Genomic DNA, 15,868 nt, shown 5'->3' with positions numbered 1-15,868 from the left:
CGCTTTTGGTCTGTGGTTCATATTTATTTAATTTTATTGTTAGTAAAAATGTAGCAATATTGCTGCGTGCAGGCACACAGGCGAGCATTCTCAGTTACCTTTTCACTTGTTTTAACACATTCACTCTCCGCTGGGTGATCCCGCTATACTAAAACGCACTGTCCGCAAGGAACGTTTGCGGCACGGTAACGCTATTCTCTTCCTTAACCCTCGGTATCATGCTAACGCTAAACTATAACTGTCTGATAAATTTAGTGCCGGGGTCCCTGCGGTTACGGACAGTGCCGGCAGCAGTGGACAACTATGCCACCAAAATTGACTGCTGCATTGACTGCTTTCCTTCGCATTGTCTGTTAGTTCTCATTAACATCCCATCAAATAGGAATCTGAACAGACGCTCCAACCATGCACGTCGGTTTACTTTAGTGACGCCAAGCACTTATATGTGTTGAAGATACTAGTCACAATTTTCCATAGAGAGATGCGCTTCTGATTTTAAATAGAAAACCGGAACGTCTTAAAAACTTTGTCAGGTTCTAACATTGGTACACAGCCAGAGATATTTTAGTTATTTGGCTTTCATTTTCCACTATAATTATTATTTGCATTAGGAGAGAGCAAGTGCTCATGCTTTGAACAAAGACCAGCTGGTACGACTCTCTTGCAGAAGTGGCTGACAAGCGCACCATGGCTTTGTGGATGGAGCTTTCATTCAGTCTTAGGTTGTATCCTACTACACTCAAACCATAAAAAAGTCACATCTGCCACGAAAATAACTTCGTTATATCCAGAAATTCGTTATAAACGTTTATTTGTAACACTAGCTATGACAAGACTATTTTTCATTTACTTCGTTATATCCATGTTTGTTATATTGAGGTTTGAGTGTATAGGTGGCAAACACCTTAGTCTTCCTCGCAACACATTGTTCAAATGTTTATTCTTTCCACAGCTTGAGATGATTCTACAGAATACCAACGTTTGTCTCTTTCTCCCCGCGTGTGCCATTTGCAATGAATCGATGTCAGCTTTTCCTGGCCTTCCAATTCTAATGAAATGTGTTCAGTTTTGCAGCATGCCCTATTGATGTGTTCTAACACTAACATCTCCTCACCGGTGCAGAGGGGAGACAATAAAAACAAGTGGATGCAGAGCGGAGTCTGCCACAACGGGAGGTGCGGATGACCTGGTTGGCACCAGGTGCCGCTACGGAACCTTTTCTTTTACTTTTCTTGTTTCACTGTTTCTTTTTTTCACTAATAAAGACAGTGTCATCTTGTCAAAATGTCGTTTGCTCTGAATTCCTGAGCAAAGGTGCAAATTATTATTCAATTTCATAGCTCATGCTATGTTCACCTTTAACACACATTCGCACATGTTAAGCTTCACGATGTGTACCAATGGCAATTGGTAAAAAGCCTTGCCCTAAGGAGCCTCCACAGCAACGCTACACGAAACTGTGGAACCCTCAAAGACGTGAGCAGCCAGGTTTTCGTCGGCGCATGGTGGAGCACCGATCAACCAGATGAATGCCAAGCCAGGCCACCACAATCTACGGAGCAGCAAAAGATCCCAAAAGGCCGTGGTTAGCCCCAACCACTCGGCAGGCGAAAAATTGACAAAAAGTCCTGCTTGGGAGGGGGTAACCTTTAATCGCCTCAACCTGCTTTAACACAATGTCTTAAATTATGGCATGAAGGCTATAGTATACACATTACCTTGGTACTGTGCGCTACACAGCTTCGGTGGTTATCGGCCTTCTCAGAATAAAATGGCTCATAAATTTCGTTTTCCGTTTTTCATGCCCAAGGACTGAATACTCAAGCATTCTATTCCTATAGTTCTATTCCGTTCTTTCAACACATGGCGGAGAGTGGCTAATACCGGCAATAGTGAAGAGACTTACTTAGTGCCAGGCGACAACAATGGAGCAAAAAAAAAAATGAGAAGGACCATAACGAAGTACGATAACAAGACCCATTTCAAACTACACAAAGAATGATTTTACGTATACCAGGATTCCTTATCCCATTGAGGACGACCCCTGCTGCCCTCTGGCGCCCAGACCAACCAAACACAGTAACGACCCATAATTTGCAAATGTAGCGAGCCATTGATGTACTCTCCCCGTGAAAACTAGGGACCCTCCTGTCCTGTGCGTTATCTCATCAACAGCCATTAAAAAGGAAAAAAGGAGATCGACAAGAGATGAATTCGAACAAGCTAAGAATAATTCCACGCACCATAGACCATGGTAAACATTTGAAAGGGATTTTATTGAACACCACCAATAATATCCTTAGAAAAGGAAGGCACGACAAGAGAACACTGACATGGACACAAGTGCCTGTCCATATTTTCTTGCTGTGCCTGCTTCTCGGCTCCTGCATTTCCCGGCTCTTAAGTTTATTTCTTACGGTGCCTTCAAAAACATATGTATGAGGTATGAGTGCAAAAAGTTTGCTCATGTGTAACTCATTAGAATAGACAACTTATATGCAGTTTCTTTCAACGGCAATCTTCTATTTTTGTTTTTCGTATTACATCGAAGTGGCTCCACTTTGGAAGTCAGCTAAGAGCCCGTATGGCAGAGGCAGTGATTAGTGATGCCATGGCACTGTAATGCAGCAGTCATCTGAGACCTCACTCAGAAACCATCAGCGATGGTTTCTGAACCTGCAGCAAGCTTTAACAACGAAGCTGCTTAAGCTGTCGGTAACTTGTGCTCCGTCGTACAAAACTATCGTCATCATGAACCAGCACACGCCGTCTTCATTCTCTTGACAGTGAAGTGCAAAACTTCCCAGGTGGGTATGTGCCACAGGAATCGGGCAAGCCCCGCTGCCATATACCGCAGGTGCGAGTGTCCAACGAAAACGAACACGCAAAAAAAGAGGGAGAGAAAGAAAGAGATAGAAATATACAGAGAGAGAAAGAAAGCGATAGGAAGAATGAGGAAGAGAAAAGTAGAAAGAAATGAAGGGAATAAAGACACAGAATGAGAGAGAAAGAGATAGAAAGGCACAGACATGAAAAAGAGATGGAAAAAACAGAGAGCAAGACATAGAGAAAGAAATAAAGAGAAAGAAGAAGACAGAGAGAGAAAGGGAAGAAAGAGAAAGAAAGAAAGAAAAAAAAACAAGGAGGGCCACCCTGCTGCACTCTTCCTTCAGGCTTGACACCACTACTGTGAAGCTGCCATACTTTTTTACCAACCATCGTGCTGCGCGCACTCCTAAACAACATCAAGTATAATGAAGACACTTGGTGCCTTTTACAGCAGAGCTGTCAGAGGAATACTTGATTTGCGATGTCCATCCGCGAGCAGAAAAGAAACCACGTGACCTCCTCCGAAGAAGCGGCGACATCGTGCGATGTCATCGTGACGCCACAGATGACCAAAATTTGTGACATCATCATATTCACATTGTTGATCGTCCAAAGGTGGGCCAATCCTGGAGGCAGTGCAACCAGTGGGCCGATCCTAGCAACTTTGCAGAAAACTCAAGTGAAGTGGTAATCGTTTTGTATGTGTTTTGCTGCGTCACTTGAGTCCAGGCACAGCGTTGGCGTGGTCGTGCGCGGCAAGTACGGGTTGACCGCTCATTGTGAGGACACCTGAGGTGCAGCATACTTATGGAGAATGGAGGCAACAGCAGAGGTGAGAGGCGTCCATCACCTCTGCTGGTCATTCATCTTTTCCAAGTGGAACGGCTCCAACTTTTTGTGTTCCCATAAAGCTACAGCGATCACCCACACACAAAACAATAAGTAAAAAAGGCAGACAACCACCCGCCATAGCAATATGTGGAAGCGAAAGCACTGATGAGACCACAAAGCGCACAGTAGTTGGGGGACAGTAGTTGGGGACACAGAAGCGCTCAGTAGTTGGGGGACAAAAACATCCCATATTTCGCCCATAAAGGTAAAAGCCATGGTGGTGCACCGAGAACAAAAGCAATCTGCATTTAGGGGTGGTACACACGAGCACACACTTCCAGTAATACACGTTCTTTGAGAATTTTGTGTGTGTGTGTCTGTACGTCAGATGCTTACAAGTAAATGAAAGAGAGCATTTGGGGCTCAGTGCCGGAGATGCTGTCAGCTGGAGTCGCAAGCCACATTTGTCGCAAACGAGAAAGCAAAATGCTAGTCACTATGCAGAAAGTGCCTGCTAGTTTATCTCCTCGCACGAAAGCAACAGTGTGCCGCTTGTAATCTGAGCCCTCACCCATAACCTCGCAGTAAAATCCAACATGCTGCAGCGCAGTTGATGTTAATAAATGCAATGTTAGCTGCTGCGGTTAATATGCATGAATTAAGAAAGTGAGAAATCTTGCCAGTCGGTGAGTGTCACGAACCCCCTCTAATCATTTATTCTGCTGGCTATAATGAGCAGAGTGTAGTGCCACCTGGTGGTGTAGGAAGGAAACCTTGCTTTGCATCAAGAGACTGCTGCTCTGAACTGCGCCATTAGATGGTTGCGTCCACGCACCCTAGTTTTGGTGAACCAACCAACATAATAGCCTGTGCAACGACCGCTCTTTGTACTTGCAACTGTGGCCAAGCAGGTAAATTGGGCTCCTGCTTAAGATGCTGGCATCTACTTGGCGAGAGAACGATGACTGACGAAACGACTGAACCAAGTTAGCAGAGCAGGTTGCAGACAAAGAAAGTTCATAAGTGCACACTTATGGCCTAGTCAGTACGACATTATTGACACGGTACAGCGGAATCTCGTTAAACGGAACCTGAGGGGGCAGGGAAAATATGTTCCCTTTAACGGGAGTTCCATTTACAGAAAGATGAACAGAGGCGCGGAATTCAAGTACAAAACCAATCATATTAGATGCAGTTCCATAAGCAGCAATTTCGTTTAAGAGAATCTCATTTACTGAGAGTCTACTCAAGGGCAAAAGACCACATGTATAGTGCCACGACCCGTCTGCTTCCTTTACCATCCCAGGGGTTCTTTACAATACTGTGTCAAAGCAAACAAAGCTCCAGCTTAAAAGGACTGTCTACCGCTCGGAAAAATTTTTGTAGCATTAGCTACACTCGGCTCCGCGAAATCGGCTTCACGTTAGCCGGAGCCGATTTCGCGTGGAGGGTCATGAGCCGTGCTGCGCATGTGCGAGGATCAGTGACGTCACACAGCTGGGTCACCGGAGCTGGCATCTCACGCGCTCTCTGACACCGCTGCACACGGCTCGCCGCTGCTGGTCTGCGCCGCATTCGAGAGGACTGACGTCGTAGCCATAGACACAGTGGCGCCGGCACACGCGCAGCTATTCGCCTTCGCTGTGCAGTCGCTGTCTGACACTGCGCTGGGGTCGCTTGATAGCGCCTCTGACTGGCGTTTGCAGGTGGGTAACACCATGGAGAAGGAGAGCGCAAATGCTGTTCGACGGCGCAGAAGAGCCAAGAAGCTTATCTCATCGGATCCCGAAGTAGTTGCCTGGCAATTAGCGGTTCAGCGTACGAAGAAGGAATAGAAGAAGGCTAATAATCCTAGACAATCTGGAAAGCTAAGAATAATCAGCTGAACCTTTGCTAATGCTACGTATATCCTGGCATAGCCAAGCTAAGCCACTGGAAATTTTTCTGATTGTGGTGAAAATGAGAAGATCGTTCGTCAAATCGGCGGCGACGAGCATGCGTTTGCCCCATAAAAAAGGAATTAAATTTTTAATTTGATGTTGAAAATCGTGAAAAAATGACAGCTAGCGTCACCCAACAGCGATGTGGCTCAATCAATTGGTATGACAAGAAATCCTCACAGGTAGACTAATTTTGCTTAAAAACAAACATGTATAACCTGAAATTGTATTATACGCACTTGAGGCACCTTTCGGTTGCATCAGAGAGGAATCTTTTGCTTTTTTTTTTTTCTCACGCATGCAAAAAAGGCGCCCGGTGGCGCTGCTTGTGGCGCAGTCTTCGATTTCGTCTGCTTCAACTCATGCACTATGCCATGCGGCTCTCCGCGCTGGTCATACTGCACCGCTGTATTGTTGTTAGGATGTCTCACATGTGCTGCGCTGTGAAGGCGCCCATTTATTGTCTCTTTTTGATGAATCGACTTGGCTTGGATTGCGGCAGCAGTGCTAAAATAAACGCATAGACTGCGATTACGCCAAAACAAGTATTCTGTAATCGTATAATAAGGCTTCATTTAACCGCTAGCGCTCTGAAAACGACTGTTACATTCATTACAATAGTGTTCAGCGAAAATAGAGTAATCCTACAGAAATCACATGTGCTTTCGGTTTTAATTTTTACCGGCACTACAATCATCATCGCGTCCACCAACCAGTGTTGTGGGCATGTTTCATGCCAATGGAAGAAGACCGAACTCAGATAGAAAAATTCTGTTTTAAAAACTTCTACTCACTTTCCAGAAAAACCACTGCAAGGTTGGACACTTCAGACGGTACGCTTTCTATTGCGGTACAAAACAGAAAAGCGATGAAGGACGGTAGACAATCCCTTTAAGACTTATGTTGAGTTTGCGCAACATAACACGGTACACGTGGTTGACGGTCAGTAGGCCATGAAAACGAAGTCCAGTCGACTCACCCAGTGCCAGTGGACCGAGTCGAGCTTGGTGCCCTCCTTGGTGCACTCGATCAGACCCGAGGCATCGCTCCACATGTAGCGGTCGGTGAGCAGGCCCCGGGGTGCAAACCCCGAGATGGGGTTCCAGCGCTGGTTCTCGTAGATGTACACGCACTTCGTGTCTGACATGGGCCCCACCCGCACGTTGTGGCCCGTCACACCTGCGCGTCCCGACGGCAATGAAGAAATGCCACGGCTGAACACAGTTGCACCAAGCTTCGTTTTTAAAGGTGCGCTAAGTGCACACAGACACTGGACAGAACGAAAAAACACACGACACGCGATGTTGAGTGCAATTCGTGTGTCTTGTATTTTTTCGTTCGACGCAGTGTCTGCATTCACTTCACGCACGCACTTTTAAAGATGAGTCAACACCAACTGGCCCACCCCGTAGCTCTACTAAACCAAGCTTGTCGAGCGATAGACGCAACTACTGCGGAAAGCAAGCCGTGGCTGTGTCCCGCATCACACACTCTCCACAATTCTCTTCGTATTGCCGATGCGGAGGTCACGTGACAAGGGTTGAGCTCTTGAGGCACACGCGCGTGCCCGCCAACAGAGAGGGGTGCGTGAGAGAGGAGAATGAACCAACAGCGCACGTCCATTGCTACGGCAACGCACATGTGAGGAGGCTCAGCTTCAAGGCGAAACGCGTGCACAAGAATGTTTTCTCGGTTTGTACCGGAACAAGTAGAGCTATCACTCTAAAGTCTCAGGTGCCAATCACGGGGCTCGTGGGGCCGGCAGCTCGTGCGATGCCACGCAAGACCGAGCAATGACAGGCAAGTAGCCGGTGCAGCCCAGTGCATTAAATAACGAAAGTCACAGCTTGCGTGGCTTCAGAGACCTGCATGATTACAGAGCACAAAAAACTTCTAAACACTGACTGACAGAGTCGATACTGCAAAGAGTAGAAACCTTGCGGTCTCTACTCTGTCGATACGTGCTAAGAAGTTCTCGTGCACTATGATCATGTAGACACGCATAATCAACTAACCCATCAGAGTGTCCTGTACAGAGAGACCTGTTGCAATGAATCTTGTTCACCTAGACCAACTATTGTCATTCATTGAAAGTGGTGCAATGTTACAAGTGAGACGCATGTTTTCACTATTTCTTGTACCCAAAGATGGTAATCCATGCAGAGTGCCGCATTCTGTGTCCCCATGCTTAAAACTGTCAATTCATTTGCCCTTGTGCTGCAACCTGCTAGCCTCCTGGTGAGCTTGGATGGTAGAGCATCTGCTCCAGGAAGGTGTTAGTCCAAGACTCGAATCCGACCACCAGAATAAGTTATTTGTCGACTGGGAAGCTTCCTTTGCGACTTTGTAACATCATGCTACATATGGACCGATGACCCTTTTTCTCAACTATAAACCTCCTTCCACGTTGCATTCCTGTGCAGAACAGATTTAGTGTATTGTGAGATGGTGAGACATTCAGCAACATGTCACCGATAAACCGCATTTGAATTTAAAGCCAACCAATACACCACATGGGCAGGAATAGAAATTTTTGTACTTAGAAGAGGCACCTGCCACTCCAACGTGTTTAAAAATGTCAAAATTAGCATTGATGTGGACAGCAAACATGCAATGACTTCGTACGCAGCGACCCTCAATAAATGAGAGGTACCTTTAAACACACCGCCTCCGTAGCCACCCGTGTAGGCCCAAGCCGTTTTGTCGTTGCCCAGAGCCCACGTGACACCTGCCGGACACGACTCGATCGTCTGGAAGTGGCCCCACCCAAGTGACGCCAATGACTGGATCATGAAAAAAAAAAAAGAGAAAAGATAGTAAACGGATATTTGACTACCTAGCAGGAAGCAACAATTAGGAGATACCGTTGACTTCAAGTGCCCCAACCAAGAGAATGAAAGCAATCTGCATCACACTACCACAATTTCTCTGACTGATGTATATTTTCATCAGTGAGTACTGTCACGCAGCTTAAAAGCTGGTACGCACACCACTCAACATTGGCACTAGCGAGGATGGCAATTAACTATGCGAAGCCGGAAAACAACTGTCGCAAAGAAGGTCACAGTCATTCGACTACAGCATCGAAGTCAACCTTGGAAGTACTTCTTGAGGGACTAGTTGGTTATGCATCTTACTTTCGTGGTCACTAAAACTGCGCCTTTCCTTCCAAATCGCAGTCAATTTTCATCTTGTCATAAAGGAGTTGAGCTTTGGTGCACGTCTGAACTGCATCTTTGCCCACGTATGGCAAGCACTTGACAACGGTGGAAATACAGACTGCCCAGGTAGCAGGCAGTCCGCATTTCGATCGTAGGCGCAAACGCGACATGCTAACGAAATATTTCGGCCACTAGCGGAACAAGTCCACTTATTTTCCGGCAACGCCAACGTCTCTAACTGTTGGTTATTGAGACACTTTTGCGACTCCCATATAGTCTGCATTACCAGTTGGCATCTGCATAGACGATGCATTCACGACTGCTTACATATCTGTCATGGCCACGTCATCGATGGGCGTCTTGGGCTCGCCGTCTTCGTGGACAAACACGTGACCCCGTTCCGTGACTCCCCAGGCAGCTCCGGGTTGAGCAGCGTTGTCCGTCATGCCTCGCATCCCAAACGCCACCAGGTTCAGCGTTGCTATCTGCGATGGCGACAAGGCCAAGGCACAAAATAACTAATGTGAGAAAATTTGTTCAACACTTGTTTTAAAATGGCTCCCCAATGCATAACACACTTATGTTAATCCTTGTTTTCTTGTTTTATCGAGCAGTTGACAAAACCTGGCATTTGATACAGAATGTGACAGTCGGCAACATTTGTACACTTAAACCTCATTATAACAGTCGCGTTTGACACGAGAATGGCTTCGTTATATCCGAAAATTCGTTATAAGCGTATATTCGAACCACACTATCTATTACCAAGGCTATTTTTCATTTCCTTCGTTATAAACAATAATTCAGTTATATCCGTGTTCGTAATATCGAGGTTTGAGTGTAGTGTTATAACTTATAAGGCGTTTTGGTACGATGCCAGAATATGAGAGCTTTCTCTTCAGGCTACATTCACAATAACACATTTGACGTCTAGAGCGGGAAAGAATAGAGTTTAGCAGTGAAGAGTTCTGCCGAAAAGGCCCTCTCCACGCCGTTCGGTTCCGGACCTGCTTCTGTGCCGCAGCCAATCAGAATGCCAGGCAGCGTTTGCGGCGTGGCCTGCAGCACTACACAAATAGTGGTGCCAGCTCTTGATGCAAAGACGTGAACGCGCTTGCCAGAAGGCCCAGAAGGATTGTTTTTTAAGGCAAGGTTCCTGCATTTCTCATAAGTAAGAGTGTAATTCCTAGCACATAACCCGCAAAAAAATTTTATTTACTTATAGCAAAAGAAGTAAAACAAGAAAAAACACAAATTACAGTCTGCAGAGCTGGCTTCATGGCACTGCTTGACATCTATGCAAGGAAGCTAGTTTCCTGACGATACACGATCACTTTTAGAAAATTTTCGGCGAATTGTTGTCGAGGGTGCGGTTTATACGCGAAAAGATACGTATCCAGTGTCCAGCTTTGGTAAGCAGCATTGTCGTCCGGCAACAGCGTGAACACAAATGGCACCAAAATTCACGTGACCTCGCAACACACCGAGCGATGCTTAGAGCAAAACGTCACATGACGTCATCAGTGCAATCGACTGGGGACCCCAAACTCAAAACTAGGGATGCAGAAATAGCATCTTTTCTCACCTCAACCTCACCGCCTCCAAGTAATTTAACGAATGTCTCGTGAGAGCTTAGGCTAAAGCCTATGCTCTCACGAGGCACTAAAGCCTATGAGCATAGGCTTTAGCTATGCTCTTCTTAGCATTAGCTGAAGCGACTGTCACTTTTCCATCCTCAGTGCTTATCAAGCTACAGCGGATGGTTGCATGAAGACAGCGCACTCACTAGATGCCAATGAAAGGGATGGCGCAGTACACTCAGCCATCGAAGGTAGCAGCACTGCGGTTACGGTGGCCGAGGAATGCAAGCAACGCGGAATTTCTATGGCAACAAACTTCCGGTTAGTGTAGAGGCCAAACACTACAGCGTGAACCATGGCACAAAAGTGCAGAAGCTGCTACAGTAAAAGCTCGTTAATTCGGATTTAAACCGTAAAAAATGCCCGAATTAACTGAATTCCAGATTATCGAAAGTATCAAGAAAACAATAAACAAGTGTCTGTTACATCGATACACTTTCATTTTCTTGATGAATACGTAAATCCTGCGCTTAATTTGCGTAGGAGCAGTGGAAAATCTGCAATTTTCAACACTCACGACCTTGTTCGCAATGTGTCCGCGGCTCAAGACATCCCTGTCTTAACTAACCCGAAATGTGCCAACCCAAAATTGATCAGAAACGTTGTTACTGTTGTTAAAGTACGGTTGATGACAATGGCCATGCAGACTGCACCGCCTCGTTTCGGTTGTCTGCGAACGCCGTTTTAGCTCCTTTGCACCGCATGTTTGCGGCGCTCCGCGCTCATCCAAATTAACTGGTTTGTGGCCAAATACGACGAAATTAACGAGAGTTTCATGCCGTTAAACAATACATGTGCTTGCCAGGGCCCGAGAACACGTCCGAATTATCCGATTTTCCTAATTGGCGGTTGTCTAATTGACGAGCTTTTACTGTACAGACCCAGTCTTCGAGTTCATTGTCGGTGCCGAACGCCAGCTTGATGTGGGAGTGCTTCTCGTTCAACGTCTGTGTGTAGATCCCCAGGAGACGATGCTTCGGGTCCGACAGGTCGCAGGCGGACGTCACTTCGGCCAGGTTCAACGCCATCTGTGAGTTGAAAAAAACAAAACAAAAGTTTGGTAGTCAGCACAATCACCGGACATTCAATGATGACAATGTGGCATTTCTAACGTCTTTGTGAAATACAGTTAAACGTTGATACAATAAAATCTCGTGACAAGGGACACGGTTACAAGAGACACTCGGTTGTCAGAGACATTCGAAAATGGTTCAATTGGTTTTCCTACGTCCACCATGTTAACAACATCGCATACAAGAGACATAGTTAAAAAAGACACTCGGCTACTAAGGTCAATTTTTTCAGGTCCCTGGAGTGACCTGTTCACCACTTAGAAGAGACACAACCGAGACATGTTCACGTAACATGATTGACGTCGTACTACCAACTGTATGTGCTGCAGTTTTCGTTCTTTTCGCTTAATTCTGTTCAGTTCCGCAGCTGGACATCGTTCCTGTTATAAGTTAAAAGTAAAAACATACTGTTTTTACTTTTTCAGCGTCAACTCATGCTTACCAGTACATTTTCTAGGCTCTTGAGGCCCTGGCATTTCATTCGAAACAAGAAAACGACAACTGAAAATTTTCGTGTCAGTACCCTCTTTAACAATGGTATAGCAAACGAACATCATCGTGCATGCACTCTTCTTACCCTCCGGTCAGAGCCGGCATGGTGATAGAGCAGCCTCAAGATGGCCAGGTCGCACGCCTCCCCTTCTGCGCCAAGCCGTTCCAACTCAAGCTGACAGCGCACCCACTGGCATGGGTGGGTGTCACGCCACAGCTGTCCCGTTGCAGACTTCACCCACGTAGACTGCACGATGACACCGCGAAAGGGACGTTTTATTTCAATCTTTACCAGCATAAAGGTAAGTGAATACAGTAGACACTCGTTAAATGGAACCTGAAGGAACCAGGAAAACTTGTTCCATTCAACAGGAGTTCCATTTACTGAGAGATGAAATGCGGTTCAGAATTCAAGTACGCAAACCAATCATATTAGGGGCAGTTGGTCCCTTTAAGCAGCAGTTCCGTTTAAAAGATTCCCGTTTACCGAGAGTCTACTGTACAGAGAAGGTCGCAGCATAAAACAGCATAAAAAGCTGTGCTAAGAATCGTCAGTTCGTAAGCCCCCCCCAACATGATTGCAGCAACGTCCCCATATGAGGTACTAGTGACATCGGCTTTCATGTAAGCTGGCAACAGTAAAACCGCTGCACAGACTTTGTTATGAAACCTCCTTTAACAGTTTTTTATATGTAAGATCTGAAATAACAGAGCCTTGTCATGTGTTCTTCGGGTCCTGAAGTCCTACAGGCATTGCTAGATGAACCGCCAGAGTCGTTAGGTCAAGAAATGATTCATCCATACGATCACTACAGTTGCGTCATGCAAAAAGTACAAAACACCACAGTAAACCACATGGAGGTGTGATATCCATAGGTCACGGTAAAATAGCTGCATGGAAGTGACAGTGACGAACCTTAATTTAAGCATGGGGAAATTCGCGACCTGCAAAGCTATATTCCGCTGGTTTTGTCTTGCTCTGATTGCAAAAGGTTGAAGGCGTGCCGCTCTTCTGTTCTTGCCCTTGGCTGGGCTCACATTATATCTGTACATGCATTATTTTTTAACTGACACCATGATAAATGGGTGTTCGTTAGCTTCAAAGCCACATTATCACCGGACAAATACAATGCTTTTTTCCTGCACGGTTTTCTCTTCATTGCTTTTAACGAGGACCACTACAAAGAGGCAGACAACTGCAACTTCATCACGCAGTGTCATGTCACCTTTTCAATTGCAGAATCATAGTCGTAGTTCTCAGTCTCTTTTTTCCGACGGTCTCGGAGGCGCCGCAACACCAGTTTCCGCCACTGCGCATTTTCTAGGTGTCGGGCCGTGCTGTCAACCGTTGAACCTGGACGTAATTCGGCAGTTGATTCGTCCAACTCCCACAAAGCATATTGCTACTCTGTTCACAGATGCAACGCCACTACCCCTGTTAAAACGGCCAGTGAGCAATACAATGGGTAAAAAGAAGTTTTGATGCTACGGCTTTAAAGAGTGCGTTTCGCAGCAATTCTGGTGCCAGCATCAACATAGTCGGTGTCTTTATTCGTGAGTGAAAAATGGACACTGTCCACGAGCAAAAAATCATGATGGATGAAAATAATAAGAATCTTGGGTCCAAGATGGAATCGAACCCAGGCCTCCTGTTTGGCAAGCAGGTGTTCTACCACAGAGCAATCCCAGTGCTTGAAAATGTTCTTGAAAAAAACCCTACACATGTGTTATATATAGGGGTGTGCGAATATTCGAAATTTCGAATATTTTTCGAATAGTGTTTGCTATTCGATTCGATTCGCACTGAAATTTTACTATTCGAACTTTCCAAAGACAAATGCAGTCAACGTCCGGCTGAAAGTGACCCCTTCAGATTTTCAGTATGCTTCACCTCATTAAACTCTCGTACTACGGCAAAGCTGCCTTTCAAGCTCCGTTACGGTTGAACTTAGCCAAGAGACAAAGTCCGGTTGGAAGTGGTCCCTAGATTTTCAATATGCTTCACCTCATCACACCCCGGTATTGCGGCAAAGCTGCCTTTCAAGGTCCGTTACGGTCGAATTTAGCCAAGAGACAGTCAACGTCCGTTTGGAAGTGGTCCCTAGATTTTCAATATGCTTCACCTCATCACACCCCCGTATTACGGCAAAGCTGCCTTTCAAGCTCCGCTGCGGTCGCAAATGTATTAACTCAAGAAAACGCTGGTTCCAATATGGAGATGAAAGATGTGGCAGAGTTGGGGGCTCAATTAATGCTGTTTTGGACCTGAAATTTGGGCAGGAAGTCCAAAAAGTCGGACGCCGAAGCTTTTTAGCATCAAAAATTTCAGATGTTCTTATATATCGACGTTTACGAGGCAGATTTGGAACTCTGGACTTGAAATGAGCACACCTTTGTCCGCCACATCAGTTGGCCTTCCACAGAAGTTGAAAGAGGAGGAGAGGCTGAGGAAATGGCATCTTTGCCTATCACGTGTAAAGTGTTGTCGGCAACACTTTGGTTGCACCAAATCATGTACATAAATAGAATTCGGCCTCTACATTGCCTCATTATTGATAAGAAAGACAAAATGTGACCTCACCAGCGCTTCATCAACCTAGCGCAAAGAAACACTTTCATGTTGCTATCTCACAAGAACATACTTAGGGATTCTCTGCAACTTTTTCTGTAATTTCACTTCGAATTATTCAAAAAACGTTTGAGAAATATTCGAAAATTATTCGGAATTATTCGATTCGATTCACACTCAATCTTTATTATTCGAATTCGCTTCGCACCCAAAATTTTGCTATTCGCACAGCTCTAGTTATATAGTGTGAGGGGTGCGTTAACGCATGTAATATTGAGTGACAGAAGCACAGAATCACACCAGGCGTCACACCATGTGAACTGCGCAACAAGTGGGTGATTTAAATGCTCACCCCTTACGAAGTGCTCAAGCATAATTCGTCATTATCATGAGCAACAGCATCAACAAAGCATGCAGCTGCGAAGGTGTACGTATTGCCTTACGGATGCATAGCGGGTACTTCGCTAATTCGCAGAATGATGAATTATGGTGTAGTGGGCACTTCTGTAAACCAGCTAGCCAATGAGAAGGCCATGTGAACGGGGTCCAATTAGCTATCGCATTCTACGCTTGAAGGCAAAGCGCAATCATCCTCCAAGTTTTTGTAGCTAGTTCACTAAAGTGCTGTTTGGGGAGATCATTCTGAATTTGATAGGGAACCTACTATCGCAATGTGCTAAATGTGAATCACTGTTACCGGAGCTGCTAAATCAGCTAGCTCCAGCAGGAAATATGCTGAAGCGGCATAGCGGCCATAACTATCACTGTCATCCACGCACCTGAAAGACTGAACCAGTTGAGGAGGGCACCGGGGAAGTCAATGGTGCAGGCGGTGCCGCTGACCCAAGACCACGTGATGGAGCCGACGACATCGTGGACTGCCGGGGTGGGCCAGTCGTCAGGATAAGTTGAAGTCCTTCAGGACAAAGTGAGCCGCAATGAAAAGCTTTGGTAAACTCTTATCAAAGGGCCACTGAAACACTTAATGAACACAAATAGTGCATAATTGAAAATTTGAGCGCAAACGGACAAGGACGAAGATGAGAAAAGATGGGATGAGCGGCTACTCACGACTCAACTATTATTGAAGCACTGAAACACATAAGTGATTGCAAAAATATGTACTGCTGACAAACATCACATGGCGTAAAATATCAGTAAAGAATAGCTAATAAAAGCAGGAAATAGGCATAATAATAATAATACCTGGGGTTTAACGTCCCAAAACCACGATATGATTATGAGAGACGCCGTTGTAGAGGGCTCCGGATATTTCGACCATCTGGGGTTCTTTACCGTGCACCTAAATCTAAGTAGACGGGCCTCAAAACAG

At 45.6% G+C, this 15,868-nt stretch overlaps 1 protein-coding gene across 1 annotated transcript in view; it reads right to left on the bottom strand.

Moving 5' to 3' along the window:
* Positions 1-15,868, bottom strand: part of LOC119400056 (tectonin beta-propeller repeat-containing protein 1) — a 75,660-nt gene that overhangs the window by 35,608 nt on the left and 24,184 nt on the right. The window contains exons 11-17 of the mRNA XM_037666975.2: positions 15,315-15,451; positions 13,193-13,320; positions 12,052-12,213; positions 11,283-11,429; positions 9,106-9,246; positions 8,254-8,383; positions 6,580-6,779 (exon numbers count right to left, since the gene is read on the bottom strand). Coding sequence (XP_037522903.1) covers positions 6,580-6,779; positions 8,254-8,383; positions 9,106-9,246; positions 11,283-11,429; positions 12,052-12,213; positions 13,193-13,320; positions 15,315-15,451 — 1,045 coding nt within the window. The remainder of the gene's footprint in view (positions 1-6,579; positions 6,780-8,253; positions 8,384-9,105; positions 9,247-11,282; positions 11,430-12,051; positions 12,214-13,192; positions 13,321-15,314; positions 15,452-15,868) is intronic.

Source organism: Rhipicephalus sanguineus, chromosome 7 (genome assembly GCF_013339695.2).
Source record: "Rhipicephalus sanguineus isolate Rsan-2018 chromosome 7, BIME_Rsan_1.4, whole genome shotgun sequence".
Taxonomy (NCBI): Eukaryota; Metazoa; Arthropoda; class Arachnida; order Ixodida; family Ixodidae; genus Rhipicephalus; species Rhipicephalus sanguineus.
This window is presented reverse-complemented; position numbering and strand designations above follow the sequence as displayed.